We start from the raw sequence: 14,296 nt of genomic DNA on the forward strand, positions 1-14,296 counted from the left end.
CTCTACTCCACCGCGGGCCCCTGCGGCTCCTTCTCAGTCCAGCCCCCAGCTGGACCCACCTACTCAGCCCCAGCAATGCCTCGGTGCCAGCAGTCACCCACAGGGGAGGCTGGGCCCTGTGTCCCAAGGGACAGGCAGGGAGGAGCTCTGGGCAGGGGGCTGCCGGGGAGCTCCAATAGCCCGTGGGCCAGGCGCTGTGCCTCTTGCTAACCAGAGTGCCAAGTGCATATTCTGCTGAGCCCCCTGCTTCTTATGCTGATGCTAAATTGGGCACTTACCGGAGAGCTGCAGGATTTCTGTGCCCCCTGCCCCCCCAGCAGATGCCGGGCTTACCAAATGCAGGGCCACAGGAATTCATAGCCACAAGCAGCAGGCTGTGGTGAGCCGATTGTCTACAACTCCCCAGGACCACTACTTGCTTTTCTCCCTTCCTCCTTTCCTGATCTTTTTGTCCCACAAATGAGGGACCAAGGAATAAAAGGAAGAGGCCCAGGGCTGAGTGAATTTCTGTACATCTTGACCATAAATGAAGAGCATTCAGAATGTATGCCGAACAGCTTGCAAATTAGAGCCCATTATTTCTGAGTGGATGACTCAGGCACTTTTATAATTGGAATGTAGCACTGGGTATGGATCATTCTCCGTCTGTTGTTTTTGCTCAGAAACATTTTGCTACAAGCAGAAAGTTCTTAAAAGTTAATCCAGCACTGCAGTGCCAAGCAAGGCTGGAACAGCCCGCCCATGACCCCGGCTAGCCCGAGTTTGGTGCAGGGCCAGGGTGACGCCAGAAAGAACAGAGAGCAGTCCGCATGGCATCTGTCTCTCCATTGTTCAAAAGCAAGAAACGAGAGAGACACACGTACCCATACACATGAATGCACACACGTGCACACACGCACACACACACACACGCACCCATGCACGCACTCTGCTGGAAATTCAGCCCCTGGCCCTGAATACATGTGGATTGTCTCGGAAAAGAGAGAATGCACTTGATGAATAATTTACCTTTTAAAAAATATACTTCTCTGGAAACTTCACCCACGTAACATTGCCAAACGTTTTCCCGGGTGAGTTTCCAACAGGCCAGGGAAATGGGATGCTGCTGGCCTTGCCAAGCAGGACACCAGCTCCTTCCGTCTCTGTGAGAGCTGGAGTGACTTCTGCTCAGACAACCTGAAGGGGCACCGCCCACGGCCACCTTCATGGGGAATGACAGCCTCTTGCAGGCTCTCTCCTTTCTGGAATGAACTGTCCAAGCCAAGACGAGCATTGTTAACAGCCTGGCCCTCTGGCCCCAGTGGCTTTTTCACAGAGGGGACCAAGTGACTGATTGTCACAGTAGGGCGAGGTTTAATGTTTCTGTCACGCTGTAATGAAATCCTCATGTCTCGGTCTTTTTTGCAGGGCTGAAGTGGTATTAGGAAACATCATCAAGAAGAAGGGATGGAGGTAATTACCCTGTTCTCTCTGGGTCAGTGTCCAGGCGGCACACAGGGATAAGGCCAGAGAAGGCCGGTGGGAGGGAGGGGGGTACCGCGAGGGGCAGACGCACACCAGGTCCTGGGCGCACACCAGGTCCTGGGCGAGCGTTGGCTCAGGTCCCGTTGCCATTCTTGCCTCTTTAGTAGTGGAGGGCTCAGGGCTGGCCTTGGTGGCCCTTGCGCAGCCGGCCAGTCCTTCTAAAGCCTGGATGTCTCAGAATTTTTCTCACCAGGAAGGGAAGAATGTTCCGGAATGGAGGCAGCCCTGTGGTCCCTCCAGGGGGAGAGACTATTCACACCGTGCGGGGCTGTGGTGAGGTGGGAAGCTTCTGCTGAGTCACCAAGTGGGGTGCCAAACTCAGTTTTCCAAGACAAGAGGCGTCTCTGCTTGAGAGGGAAGTCGAGCGGGGGTCCTTGTGCTCCCCCGCCCCGCCCGGTCCACCTCTGGCCTCCACCTCTGGTCCAGCAGGGATTCAGAGGGCCAGGGTCCTGGGTTGCACACTGACCTGGGTTAGGCCAAAAAGATCTGGACGTGAGGACTTTCCAGGTGGCCTGGGGAAAGTAGCTGCTGAGGAGAGGGACAGTCCTTCTCTGGGCTTGGAATCCAGCCATTCTCACGGTCCCTGCCTGTAAGGGACCAGTGTCTGAGCTCCCTGGCAGGGCTGGCCTGGGGCTCAGGGGCCCGAGTCTGTAAGACGTCTGCCCAGCTCAAGGCTGGACACGACACTCACCTGGGAATGGGCAGCCTGTGACTGGTCTTCACCACAGCCCCCCACACCGTATCCCCCCACCTCCCACAAGCAGCTCACAAGCCTGAGGTCCCTTGTCAGACAGGGATCCCCCCCTCCTTGGGACAGCCCGTGCTGGGCACTTGCCTACACTTTGGGACCCCTTGGGGCCCATGTGTCTTTATTTTCAGAAACAACAGAAGCAGTTGTAAAGCTGGGCCCACCCCCACCCCGCCCCCACCCAGTGAGTGCCACTCAGAAGCCCCCCAGCCCCTGGGCACAGATGACTGACAGCCCTCTTCTTGCCCCAGCAAGGTTGTTGGTTTCTTCTCGGCTCTAATTCATCACAAAACAAATTCCTCCTCTCTCGGTAATTAAAGGGGATTGCACGTATTCCCGCGTGCCCTGAGTATGTCTTAGGCACAGGGAGATACACGTCAGGTCACCCCCCGGCCTGGAGGTGAAGCCCAAGGGGAACACGGCCTCTGGCTTTGAGGAGCCCTTTCCTGAGCAGCCCCCTGCCCCCACGGGAGGAAAGCACATTGGCACCCCCTCCTTTGGGAAGGATCTCGATCAGGTGCAGCCTGGAGGGGACTCATTACCCCCATCATCCGGCCAGGACCAGACAGGTGTCGGCTCCGTGGATTTACGGCAGGAGACCTGAATTCATTCCTTCATTCCTCCCCCCCCCCCGGGCTTTCCATCACCCAGACCCCAACCGCCTCTCACCAAACTGTCCCTCCCTCAGTGCTCCCCCCCAAGGCTGCACCACACGCCGATTTCTGAAAGCCTGTCTCTGGCCTGTAGGGGAAGAGCCAGACTGCTCGTCCCCCTCGCCTCCTTCCATCCTCACCAGAGCCCCTCCATCGGTGCAGCTCCTCTTGCCCTCCTGGGAGTGTGCTCCCTGCACCCGCTTCCTCCCAGACAAAACCCACTAGAGCTGGGGGGGGGGGGCGGGGGCGTTCCCTCTGCCGGTCTGTCTGTGCCTCCCCCAGTGCGCCTCTTGCTCTGGGCTCGGGGCACTAGACTCCGTCGTCCCCCAGCCCCCCCTGCCGGACTTCGGGTGACACAGTGAGTTACTTACACCCACGGCTGTCCCTGGGCTCGCACACCACAAACATGGAATGATCGAGAGATACCTGTTTCACACCCCGTGGTCCCAGAGGAGAAGGGTGCTCAGTACCCTCCATGAAAACTGAAGACACCCCCCCACCGCGGCCACGTCCGGTAACAGCCCTTCTCTTCTGTTCCACAGACGGTCCAGCCTGGTCATCACCACCAAGATCTTCTGGGGAGGAAAGTAGGTGCAGCAGCGGGCGATGCTTCCGGCTGGGGTCAGGATTCAGGGGCTCCTGGGGGCGTGTGCGCAGCCGTCTGCCCTGGCTGGCGCCCGTCCCTACTGACATCACCTTCCAGAAAAGCAGCTTTGGCTGCATTGCCTTTTACTCAAACCTTGTTTTTTATTTTTATTTTTGTGTGTTTGTTACTTTTTCTTATTACAAAGGTAACATCTTAAAAATTCTGGAAAACAGAAAATTCACGAACCGTCTAAACCATTCCACCCTCCCTGGCCACAGACCACCACCCCTGCCAGTTTCCAGGGGTCTGGCCCCCACATTCTCTCTAAGGCTGGACAAAATCGGCTCCACAGAAATTCTAAATACGATTCATTCTTAATAAAAAAAAAAAAAATCCAAGGGAAACGGAAGGACAAATTGAAACGCAGACCCGCCCTCCCCCTCCGGCCACCCTCCTCCCCCAGAGCAGCCGGGCAGCAGCAGCCCTTCTCCCAGCCTGCACGAGCCTATCCCTGTAGCCTGTGGTTTATCCCCCAAGTGGAATCAGACTGCACACGGCGTGCGCTGACCTACTTTTTTTGGCCTAACATTGCATCATAAACATTTTCCCCAAAACCACTTGCAACATCACACACGCTGTTGTCCTGTTTTTCAGAGCGGAGACCGAGAGGGGCCTTTCCAGGAAGCACATCATAGAAGGTGAGGGGGGCGCCCTGGCCCCACACGGCCCCCCACACTCACGGCACCCTGCTGCAGATGCACGAATGAAGAAAGTCAAGTGCCTCCGCCCCACCACGAGGCCCCCCGTGCCCTGGTCCAACCCCCTCCTTCCACCCGGGCTCCACAGCATGAGAGCAGGGCCCCTGGCACCCTTAGATGGGCAGTGTTGTCTCGGGGAAGACAAGACAGGCCTGGGTTGCAACCGGGGCGGGGCCCTGTGCTGACTGGGGATCCCGAGCAAGGGACATCGCTTCCCCAAGCCGCTGCAGCAACATCTGTAAAATGGGTGTGGGAAGAGGCCCACCTCTGGGGTTTCGGGGAATGGGGAGGAACCCAGAAGGGGTTGCAGGTCAGAGAGCCAGGCACTCCGTGCACAGGAGTGGGGGGAGGGGGACAGAGAGAGATGGTCCGGTAGGCTGTCTGGCTGATCCTACGTTTGTATTGTCTTGGTGCTTTTTCCATCAGTGCTCACTTTCATCAAGGTAATACACTCGCTCCTTTAAAAATCAAATGATTAGGGGCCCCTGGGGGGCTCAGTCGGTGAGGCATCTGCCTTCGGCTCAGGTCATGATCTTGGGGTCCTGGGATCGAGTCCCGCAGCTCAGGCTCCCTGCTAGGTGGGGAGCCTGCTTCTCCCTCTGCCTCTGCCACTCCCTCTGCTTGTGCTCACTCACGCTCTGTCAAATAAATAAATAAATTCTTTTTTTTAAAAATCAAATGATTAGGAGGCTTTGCTGCCCACCCCCAACCCCAGCACTTGACTCTGCAGCTCTGTTCTGACCTGCACTAAGTGCTCCTTGGTGATCTGTGTCTTTGGGGGTGGGACATAGCTGCAGCACCCCCTCCCTGTGCGGTGACCTAGCTCTCCCCGTCACACGTGGGCCACCAGGGGACCTAGGAAGGCGCCCCTTCATTCAGTCACAGAGCATTTGGCCTATGGACCCGACCAGCACCCACTCTGCGGTGGGAGCCCCCTTCAGTCCTGCCTTTCCATCATCTCAGGTGGCGCCCATTTCACGTGTGTCCCCACACAGTCCGGCAGCTCCTGGTGCCACGGGCCTCGTCTCTCTTCTCTTGCTCCCTGAGCCTCCTGTGCCCGGGTCCCCGGAATGTCTGTGCCGAAGGTGACGGTCCCCTCTGACTCCTCCCCCCAGGTCTGAAGGCCTCCCTAGAGCGGCTGCAGTTGGAGTACGTGGACGTGGTGTTTGCCAACCGCCCAGACCCCAACACGCCCATGGAAGGTAGGTTCTCTCTGCCGGCTGCCACCAGGGCACCCGGGCCGCTGGTCACAGGCGCTGGTGAGGGCAGGTGGGGGTGCTCGGGGCCCACAGGTGCGCCCTGGCACCTCCAGGCCGACACCCGCCCGGGCCTGGCTTTGGGTCCGCCCCCGCTCCCCGCCCGGTTCCATGCCCCCTCCTGGGTTTGGAACTGTGTGGAATGTTCTCTCCTCTCAGCTGTTGATATTTTGTAGCTAAACGAAGTCACGAGATGATGGCTCTTTGCAACTGCTGTGTTCTCTTCAGTCACATTCCCGCTCTGCCGTTCTGCGGGGGGCTTCAGGGGTCTTTTGCTCTGGGGGATAAATTGTTACTTAGAGGAGAAAAAAATGTGCAGTGCTTTGAAAAGCAGTTTTGGTTTCTTGGCGTTTATCTATTTTTCCCACTCCTGCGATCTCCGCCCCCCCATCCCCCCCCCCCCGACTTCCTGCTTCAGACTCTCATTTGTGCTTTGCTGCTTCGGGAATTTGGAAAATTAAGTTGTGTTCAAGTTATTTTTTCTTCATTTGTTTCTCTCTATATACATATGTACCGTGCACACGTGCGTGTACATATATGTGTATGTGGTGTGTGTGGTTGGTTTGGGTTTTTGGTTTTTTGGGTTTTTTAACCAAACAAGAACTCTGTGAAGATTTGTGCTTCCCTCCCCTGCCCTCTGTCATACCGTGCCTCTCGGTGTTCCCACAGCTATAAACTCTGGTCTCTTTAAATCTTTCTTTATCACCAGGGGACCCATTTAGTTCCTCCAAGTCAAGGACATTCATCGTAGAAGGTACACAGTACCCTTAGCCCGACTATTGACTCCTGTGTCCAAGCTGCATTTTATGAGACAGTGGTTTTATTTACACCACTCTCTTTCCCCCCAAGACAAACTTCTCCATAAAATGCATAAAGGAAAAATAAGCACCCTATCAGAACATCTTGCCAGTGAAGGAAAAGCAAAGCGGTGTGGAGCCCCTGCCCCCCGCCCCTGCCTGGCCCGCCTGTCATTTCATCCCTCCCACTCCCCCTGTGCATGACCCGCGGCCCGCCCCCCCCTGCCTTGCACTGCCGTGATCCTTGGGGGGCCGGCTGTCTGTCTGCTAGGGCTCCTCTTGATTTGGGGATGCTGTGATCAGCGCCTAAAACCTTGACCCTGGATGGTCTGGGAGAGGGTTGGTAAGACCAGGGGCCCACGGGAGCAAACATCAGGGACCCCAGAACATGTGGCTTCCAACAAGTCTTAACTTCATAGGGCACATTTGCTAAGCTCCAGCTTCCAGCAGAAGCAAAACCCCCCCTCCCAGCATGCTGGCTCCTCTGTGAGCATGACGGCTGCGCGTGGGGCTCATGTCCCCCTGGACGGGCTGGGCCACCTGCCACTCTCACCCCTTGCCATGAAGCCTGACCCCTCCATCAAAACCGAGTCATTTGTCTTCTTAAACAATACCGACGTGAGCTGGCAAAACTCTGAGACCTGGAGCAGCCTCTGTCCAGGCTTGGTCTCTGCCTGCCCCTAAGCTAAGGGCCTCCGCAGGACCCCACCCCAAGGGCAGGCCATGATCTCCCTGGGAGCCAGGCTGCGTCCCACGATGGACAGGCTCCTGCCTGCCAACTGGCACTGCCACCTGACCCCTCCCATGTATTATTTGTGACGAGACAGTAGGTACTGTGGGTTCTGGCAGCAGCTAGACGGATTTGGCGCTGCTTCTGTTCAACAGTATTAAATATTGAGGTGAAGGACAGTTGTCCCTAGTTGTCCCTGTTCCTGGGGCCGCTGACACGGGCATGGGCAGAAGCACAGAGCGCCGTGATCCCATGTGTGGGCTGCGCCCACCGCCGTCCGCTGCCCGGGGACCCCTTCTCTCTCAGGCCAGCCACTGGCTCTCGCGAACTCCTGCCCCAGGGGCCTGTCCCCCCCCGCCCCGGCACCCGGGGGACTCCCCTGTCGGCATGGAAGGGGCGGTGCACGCATCGTGTCATGTCCCTCGTTTCTCCGGTCCGGAGAAAGCCACGCTCCAGGGATGGAGAGGCAGCCAGGCTGGCGGGCGGGGGTGTCCCCCACTTCCCTCTCCGGCATGTGGGCCTAAGCCTTGGCCAGAAAGAATCGGCGGTGATGCTGCATGGTCACCAGGGGCCCCTAAGGGTGTTTCTAAAGAACGTGACAAGGACAGCCGGCCGGGAGCCTGAGCTTGGGCTTGGATGTGGGCAAATCTCTTGCTGGGACCCTCAGGCCTTCCGACAGGGCGGTCTCCTTCGCACTGAGTGGTGTTGGCAGTCAAACCCGGCGGCCTGTTGGTGGGCCCTAGGGGTCGGGGCGGGGGTTTGAGCTTCCCTGCCAGCCCTCCTTCCGAGGATAGGCAGAGAGGAGCCCAGTCCCTGCTCTCGGAAGGAAGGAGAGGGCACGGTTGGCCTGCAGGCCTGGTAGCCCACATGTGATTTTTCAGGGGTCCTGGGCAAACCCACTGAGACCAACACCCCAGAAGCCCCAGCTACCTTAGCTTTCTGCTGAAAGAGGGGACCTCAGCCAAAGGGGCACTCAGGGACCCAGGACACCCCAAAACAGAAGTGCTGCTCTCAGCGGGAGAAAGTGCCCAAGGGCCTGTGCCATTTGGAGGGGGAACTTTATGAACAAAGCCCGCCTTCTCCTTCCTTCCTCCGGCTCTCCCACCCCCTGCAGTCTTCAGGGACCCCAGCCCCCCCCATCTTGGGAGCAGATGAGGAGCAAGCCACCTGGGGAGAGACGGGACTTCCAGGGGTCAAGGTTGCTGCTTCGTTTCTAGACACACTTGTTCTCCAGCCTTCCTTCCCGCCCTGCCTCTGGCAGTGGGACTTGCAAGCACTGTATGGGACCAGTGAGGGATCTGATGAGGTAGCCCTTCCCCCACCCCACCCCACCCCCGCAAAGCTAAGAGACAGCTCGAAAATTTTCAATTGGAGGCCAAGTCTGTTTTAAAAACCACAACATCCCCATGGACTGAAACCGCCTGGCGTGGGAGCGGTAGGAAGGCTATAACCGGCAGATCTCTGTTTCTTGAAAATTTTGAGTACTGGGAAGAACCTATGACCCTGCTGGGGTGAGGGTCCCTTGTCTGATACAAGCTGGTTTGAGAACCTGGGACAGATACAAACGGGGCTTTCCGTGGCTACTTCCGGCTCTGGGGGACACGAGGGGAGCTCCACTCTGCAGCCCCCCACCCTGGGAGCATCTAGGGCCCCGCCCTGCCCTTTGTCCTGACAGGTGCCACTATGACCTCTCCGTTCAATTCTCAGATCCCAGTGCCAATCCGGAACAGCCTGAAGTAGGAACTAAAATCAGGCAACAACTGTGGTGACTTGCTGTTGCCTTTTGCCAGCCCGATTCTTCCCCAAACTAGAGAACCCGCCCCCTCCCATTCGACAGTCCAAAACCACGTTCTCTGATATCACCTTTCCCTCATCTCTCCAATCTGCCATAGAGATGCCACAGTCCATCTAGAACCCATTTTTCAAAGATCCATCCCCCAAGGATGGGGAAATGGTTTTCAAGACCAGCTTCTTGGATCGTGGTTCCCTTTTTCCTGTGGTCCCGAAAGCCCCTGCCACACCCGACTTGGGAGCCAGGAAGTACACTGCTTGCAAGACACCTGTGCAGCTCCCCCTCCTCCCAGCGCCCCACCTGTATTTGCAGAATGTCCCCAGGCTGGGCCCCACGTCCCCGGGCGCCTCACCCCCAACCTGCAGTTTCCCCTTCTCTCCCGACAGAGACCGTGCGCGCCATGACCCATGTCATTAACCAGGGGATGGCCATGTACTGGGGCACGTCGCGCTGGAGCTCCATGGAGATCATGGTACGGTGATGACCTCTCCACGTGTGTGTGTCCGTGGGATGTGGGCTCCCAGCCCCATTCTAGGGATGAACATCCAGGACTCCAGTGCCCTTGGTCCCAATGGCATGGATAACTGGGTCCTACCACGAGGGACAGTCTGGTGACGTGTGGCAGCTACATCCATAGGCAGGGCTCTTAACTTGAATCCCAGCACTGTGTGGCCCTGGACAGATGGCTTAACCTCTCTGAGCCGTGGTTTCCCCACCTGTAGAACAAGACCACTAGGATGACCTAGCACCCCCCCCCCCAAGGCTATTCTGCGGACTGAGAGAACAGGTGTGAAACTCTCAGCAGAGGAGCCGTGGCTCAGCTATCACTCAGCCGCAGTAACAGTGCCAGCCACGTGCCCCGAGCTTTCGTGACGCTCCAGTTGCTGTTAGATTTGAGGGCTCCCGTGGACTAACTCCCATTTAATCCTCACAGCACCCTACAAGGTAAGTGTTGCTGTCATCCTGTTTTTCTAATGTGAATGTTGAGGCACAGAGAGGTTAAGTAATACACCCAAGGTCACACAGCCCATGTTAAGGTCAGTCTCCAAGCTGTGCAGCTCTGGGCCTGGACTTGCTCAGAATGTGAGCTGCTGTTGGGAGCCCTGCTTCCGTCTCATAATCCCTGATATTTCCCCTCTCCCACCCTTTCAGGAAAGCGTCCCCTCCCCTGTCCCTTCCCCCCAGGGAGCCATCAGAGACAGAGGGCTGCAGATGTTTCTTGATATTTCTGGGTATCCCAGAAGGGTCAGCAGGATGCCCCCCTCACCCTCAGAGGCAGGCAGCTGGAGGCCCAGGGTGTTGGAGAGCAGAGTTCTGGGGACCAGGTCTTCCAAAGGCTGACCTTCCACCCCTGCTTCCAGGCCCCCTCCCAGCCTCAGCCCTTCCCATGCCCCTCCTCCCAGAATTCCCCACATCCTGGTGTCCTTGGGAGGGGGTTTCTCCTCTGGTGAGCCCCAGATTTCTGCTTCATCAAAAATATGAAGCAGAATTTCCAAGTTCAACACAATTCTAGATGCCTGCGATTTTAATCACCCTTTGGCATTTGCAATATTAATGAGCATTGGGCATTTTTCTGAGGCTGCCTGGGCCAGCACAGAGCTCACCGAGGTGTCCGTGTCTTATCATCATTTTACAAATGCAGTAGCTGGGTCTCAAACCAAAGGGGAAAGGGCCTCTCACGCTGGCGGGCCGGGCTTCCCCAGGAGTCTGTCTGGAGACAGCAGCCCTGGCTCACACCCGTCTGGTGGGAGTGGAGGGAGAGTCTGCAGAGTCCAGGCCTTGAGCTCCAAGTCCCAGAAATGGGCTGATGCCGGCCACTCTCCCCTCCTGGCGTAGCATTTCCTGCTACTGCCACCGTCATCCCAGGGCCAGGGCCCAGCAGTCATGATCTTGATAAAAACAGTAACAGCATAGCAGGCAGGCACTGTCCTGAAGACTGTGAACAACGTTGGCTCATTTGATCCTCAACGACAGATGGGGAAACTGAGGCAGAGAGGAGTGAGCTCCTTGTCCAAGGCCACCCGGCCAATAAGTGCCAGAACCCAAATCTCACTACTGAGTTGTGCGTTCCCCCCACGCCTTCAGCTGTGGGGTTCCCCCTCTTTTCCCAGCCGAGGGGGTCGGGGGGGACAGGCTAACAGTTTCCCAGGAAAGCCATGAATCTCCCCAGAGAGGAGGGTGGGGGGAGAGCAGGTCGGCCTGCTGTTTCCTGGGGATGCCTTTGTGTCTCCTGTCCTGCTGCCCAGGCAGCCCCCAGACCCACTGACGGACAGGGACCACCCATGGCCTCCTTTGCATCCCTAGGAGGCCTACTCCGTGGCCCGGCAGTTCAACCTGATCCCGCCCATCTGCGAGCAGGCCGAGTACCACATGTTCCAGCGGGAGAAGGTGGAGGTACAGCTGCCCGAGCTCTTCCACAAGATAGGTGGGCTGCCCCGCCCCTTCCCCTCGACCCGCCCCGCCCGCCCCGCCTCCTCTCTCCCTTGCTCCGCCCTTCGCCCCCGCCTCCTCACCCCCTTTCCCGGAACCCTGGGCCTGACGTCGCCTGGCTTTCCTCTCCCAGGAGTGGGCGCCATGACCTGGTCCCCTCTGGCCTGCGGCATCGTTTCTGGAAAGTACGACAGTGGCATCCCGCCCTACTCGAGAGCCTCCTTGAAGGTGAAGGAGCGGCCAGGGTGGGAGGAGGGGACTGGCAGGCGACAGGCATTTTGGACTGATGGGGCTTTGGGGCCGCCGCCCGGGGCGGGGCCCCTGTGGGGGGTGGATCCACGACAGGGAACCTGGCGCCCCTGCTGACCAGATCCCGCCTCTGGAAAGACTGCCCTTCCACTCCGTCACCGCCCCCCACCTCGGGTGGACCTTCACAGCCTGGACTGGGCCCACCTGGGCTATTTGGGATGGCCCCTGCACTGACAGATTACCCCCACACACACATTCTGTGGCCCATCACCGAAACCCCTGGGCTGAGGGCTGCAGAGCTGCCTCATGGGTCACGCAGAGGTGATCTCCTGGGACAAGCCCCCCCCCCCCAACATAGTCACATCTCTGCAGTGGGGATGAAGGAGGATCTCCAAAATGCAGGGTTTGGGGGAGGAGGAGCAGTCAGAGAAAGGCCCACCCAGGTCAGGGCAGATCCAGCCCCGGAGTTCCCCTGCCTCGGGTTCGAGGGCAGGAGTGGGTGGGATGGCCTGTCCCACCCACTCCTGCCCTATCCACAGCCAAGTCAGGCAATTCCCTGGAAGGCACTGCAATCCCAGGGGTGGGGCAGGTGAAACCACAGCTCCCCCAGAGCTTGGGGTAGGGGTCCTCGGGGCCAAAGGCCAAAGCATTCCTTCCCAGGCTTCCAGGCTCCTTGTCCTAGCTCAGGGGTCCAGGCTCAGCAAGCCCCCATGTGGGCTTCACATTCCACAGGCCCCATCCTTCCAACTGCCCAGCTCTGTTCTATGGTGGGACGTGGTTAGGCCAGGGGTGCGGATGCTGCCTTGGCACAGATCCTCGGCCGTCTGTATACTGAGGTCCAGGTGACCTGCCCTCACCTGTGTGCTGTGCTCTTCACCCCCCACAACCAGGGCTACCAGTGGCTGAAGGACAAGATCCTGAGTGAGGAGGGCCGGCGCCAGCAGGCCAAGCTGAAGGAGCTGCAGGCCATCGCCGAGCGCCTGGGCTGCACCCTCCCCCAGCTAGCCATAGGTAACAGGACATGGGGGGGTCGGGTTGACCGTTGTCCCTGGGGCCATGTCAGAAGTCCTTGAATGCCAGGACCACTCCCTCCATTAGCCAGCCATAAGTAACGGGGCCCAACATTCATGGGACAAGAAGGGTGGGGGGTCATCCCTGAGCATGGGGGCCACCTCTCCCCCTAGAAGCAGCTGGTGCCAGGGCTCTCCCAGAACCCTCTCCAGCCCCGTCCCGACATGCTGAGCTGCAGGCTCGCCAGGACCCTCCTGGGCACCCTCAGCCCCACGACCGAGAGGCTGGATCTCTGTGGCCCAGTTAGGGACAGGGCAGCACCAGGAAGGGCCCCGGCACTGGGTGTGTGTCCCTCACTCTGGTCTTCCTACCCCAGCCTGGTGCCTGAGGAACGAGGGAGTCAGCTCCGTGCTCCTGGGTGCTTCCAGCGCAGACCAGCTAATGGAGAACATTGGAGCAATACAGGCAAGTTGGGGAGGGGGCTGCTGGGTGTGTCCCCCACCCCAGGCCCTTGGGCCGAACTCAGGGTCGCAGTCAGTCATCCGTCCAGCCCATGTTTGTTGGGCACCTGCAATGGGCCAGGCAGTTCTAAGCGTCTGGGCTATAGCAGAGATCCCCTAAAAGCCCCGCTCTGAAAAAGCAGACAGCACTGAACGCAAGATGTGAGGAAATTAGACTGTGAGGGTGATAGGCCCTAGAGCAGGGGCAGGGGAGTTGGTGGGCACAGAAGGGCGGCGGTGCTGTGGGCCCAGGCTGAACGGGGTCGTGGGGTAGGCTTGTTGAGAAAGTGACATGTGAGCAAAGGCTCCCAGGGTGAAGACTGGGACCTGCAAACACCTGGAGGAAACTGGTCCAGGAGCAGAGGCGGCTCAGGTGGCATAGGTGGGTGTGGCCTGGAGCAGAGGGGGTGGGGCAGTGTCCTGGGCACTAGGGACTTTGGTGGCGGTTAAGTGAAACAGGAGCCCCGGAGAGCAGAGGAGGGGTCTAGTCCCCACCTACATTTTAAAAGGATCCCTCTCTCCCCGGCTGCTGAGTGGAGGAAAGAGTTTAGGGAACAGGAGGGGGGGCAGGGAGATGTGCAGGGAAGTGACAGCAGGCTCCTCCAAGAGGGTTAGATCCTGGATGTTGAAGAAGGTGAGGCTAACAGGACGGGGACGAGGGTGAGCGAGAGCATGGTCAGAGGGAGCCCGTGGCTTCTGTCACCTGGAAGGGCAGCCTTGCTGTTGGTTCAAGTAGGGAAGGCTAGGAAAAGTAGTTTGGGGGTGCAGAAATCGGTGCCTGGCCCTGGAATCTGTATTTGTGTGCCCTCTAGATGGGTTCTAGAGCATTCTGGAGCTTGAGACGCAGAGATAAACCCGGGCAAGCTTCCTCTCTGCCCCAGATCTCTAGAACACAGAAGGAGCATAGCCCCTCTCTGCTTCGGCTAGAAGCCTGATGTGATGAGGCAGGACAGGCCGGCGGTGACCGGAAGATTGTCACCCAGCCTCCTCCACAGGCCAGGCCAGTCTTGGCGGGATTCTGGTTAGCTCTTGTCCTCTCGCACACAGGTCCTTCCGAAACTGTCGTCTTCCATTATCCACGAGATTGATAGTATTTTGGGCAATAAACCCTACAGCAAAAAAGACTACAGATCCTAAGAAGACCCCGGCCGCTTGCCTGGACACTTTCCGTTTCCCTCCTAGTCTCTCTTGTTTGCTCGCTTAAGCTGTTTTGAAGCCAAGTCAGGGGTGTGGTTTGCATCAAAAAGAAAACACCACGGCGA

General features: G+C 58.2%; 1 protein-coding gene across 9 annotated transcripts in view; it reads left to right on the forward strand.

Moving 5' to 3' along the window:
• The window catches only part of KCNAB2 (potassium voltage-gated channel subfamily A regulatory beta subunit 2), an 89,981-nt gene extending 75,685 nt beyond the window's left edge, over nucleotides 1–14,296 (forward strand). For all 9 annotated transcript variants that reach the window (XM_040645687.1, XM_040645686.1, XM_040645688.1 and 6 more), the window contains 10 exons: nucleotides 1,408–1,452; nucleotides 3,468–3,512; nucleotides 4,166–4,209; nucleotides 5,385–5,471; nucleotides 9,231–9,316; nucleotides 11,149–11,269; nucleotides 11,408–11,502; nucleotides 12,414–12,534; nucleotides 12,911–12,999; nucleotides 14,082–14,296. In XM_040645687.1, coding sequence (XP_040501621.1) covers nucleotides 1,408–1,452; nucleotides 3,468–3,512; nucleotides 4,166–4,209; nucleotides 5,385–5,471; nucleotides 9,231–9,316; nucleotides 11,149–11,269; nucleotides 11,408–11,502; nucleotides 12,414–12,534; nucleotides 12,911–12,999; nucleotides 14,082–14,171 — 823 coding nt within the window. In that variant the 3' untranslated portion in view covers nucleotides 14,172–14,296. The remainder of the gene's footprint in view (nucleotides 1–1,407; nucleotides 1,453–3,467; nucleotides 3,513–4,165; nucleotides 4,210–5,384; nucleotides 5,472–9,230; nucleotides 9,317–11,148; nucleotides 11,270–11,407; nucleotides 11,503–12,413; nucleotides 12,535–12,910; nucleotides 13,000–14,081) is intronic.

This window comes from Ursus maritimus, unplaced genomic scaffold (assembly GCF_017311325.1).
Source record: "Ursus maritimus isolate PB19 unplaced genomic scaffold, ASM1731132v1 scaffold_32, whole genome shotgun sequence".
Lineage (NCBI taxonomy): Eukaryota > Metazoa > Chordata > Mammalia > Carnivora > Ursidae > Ursus > Ursus maritimus.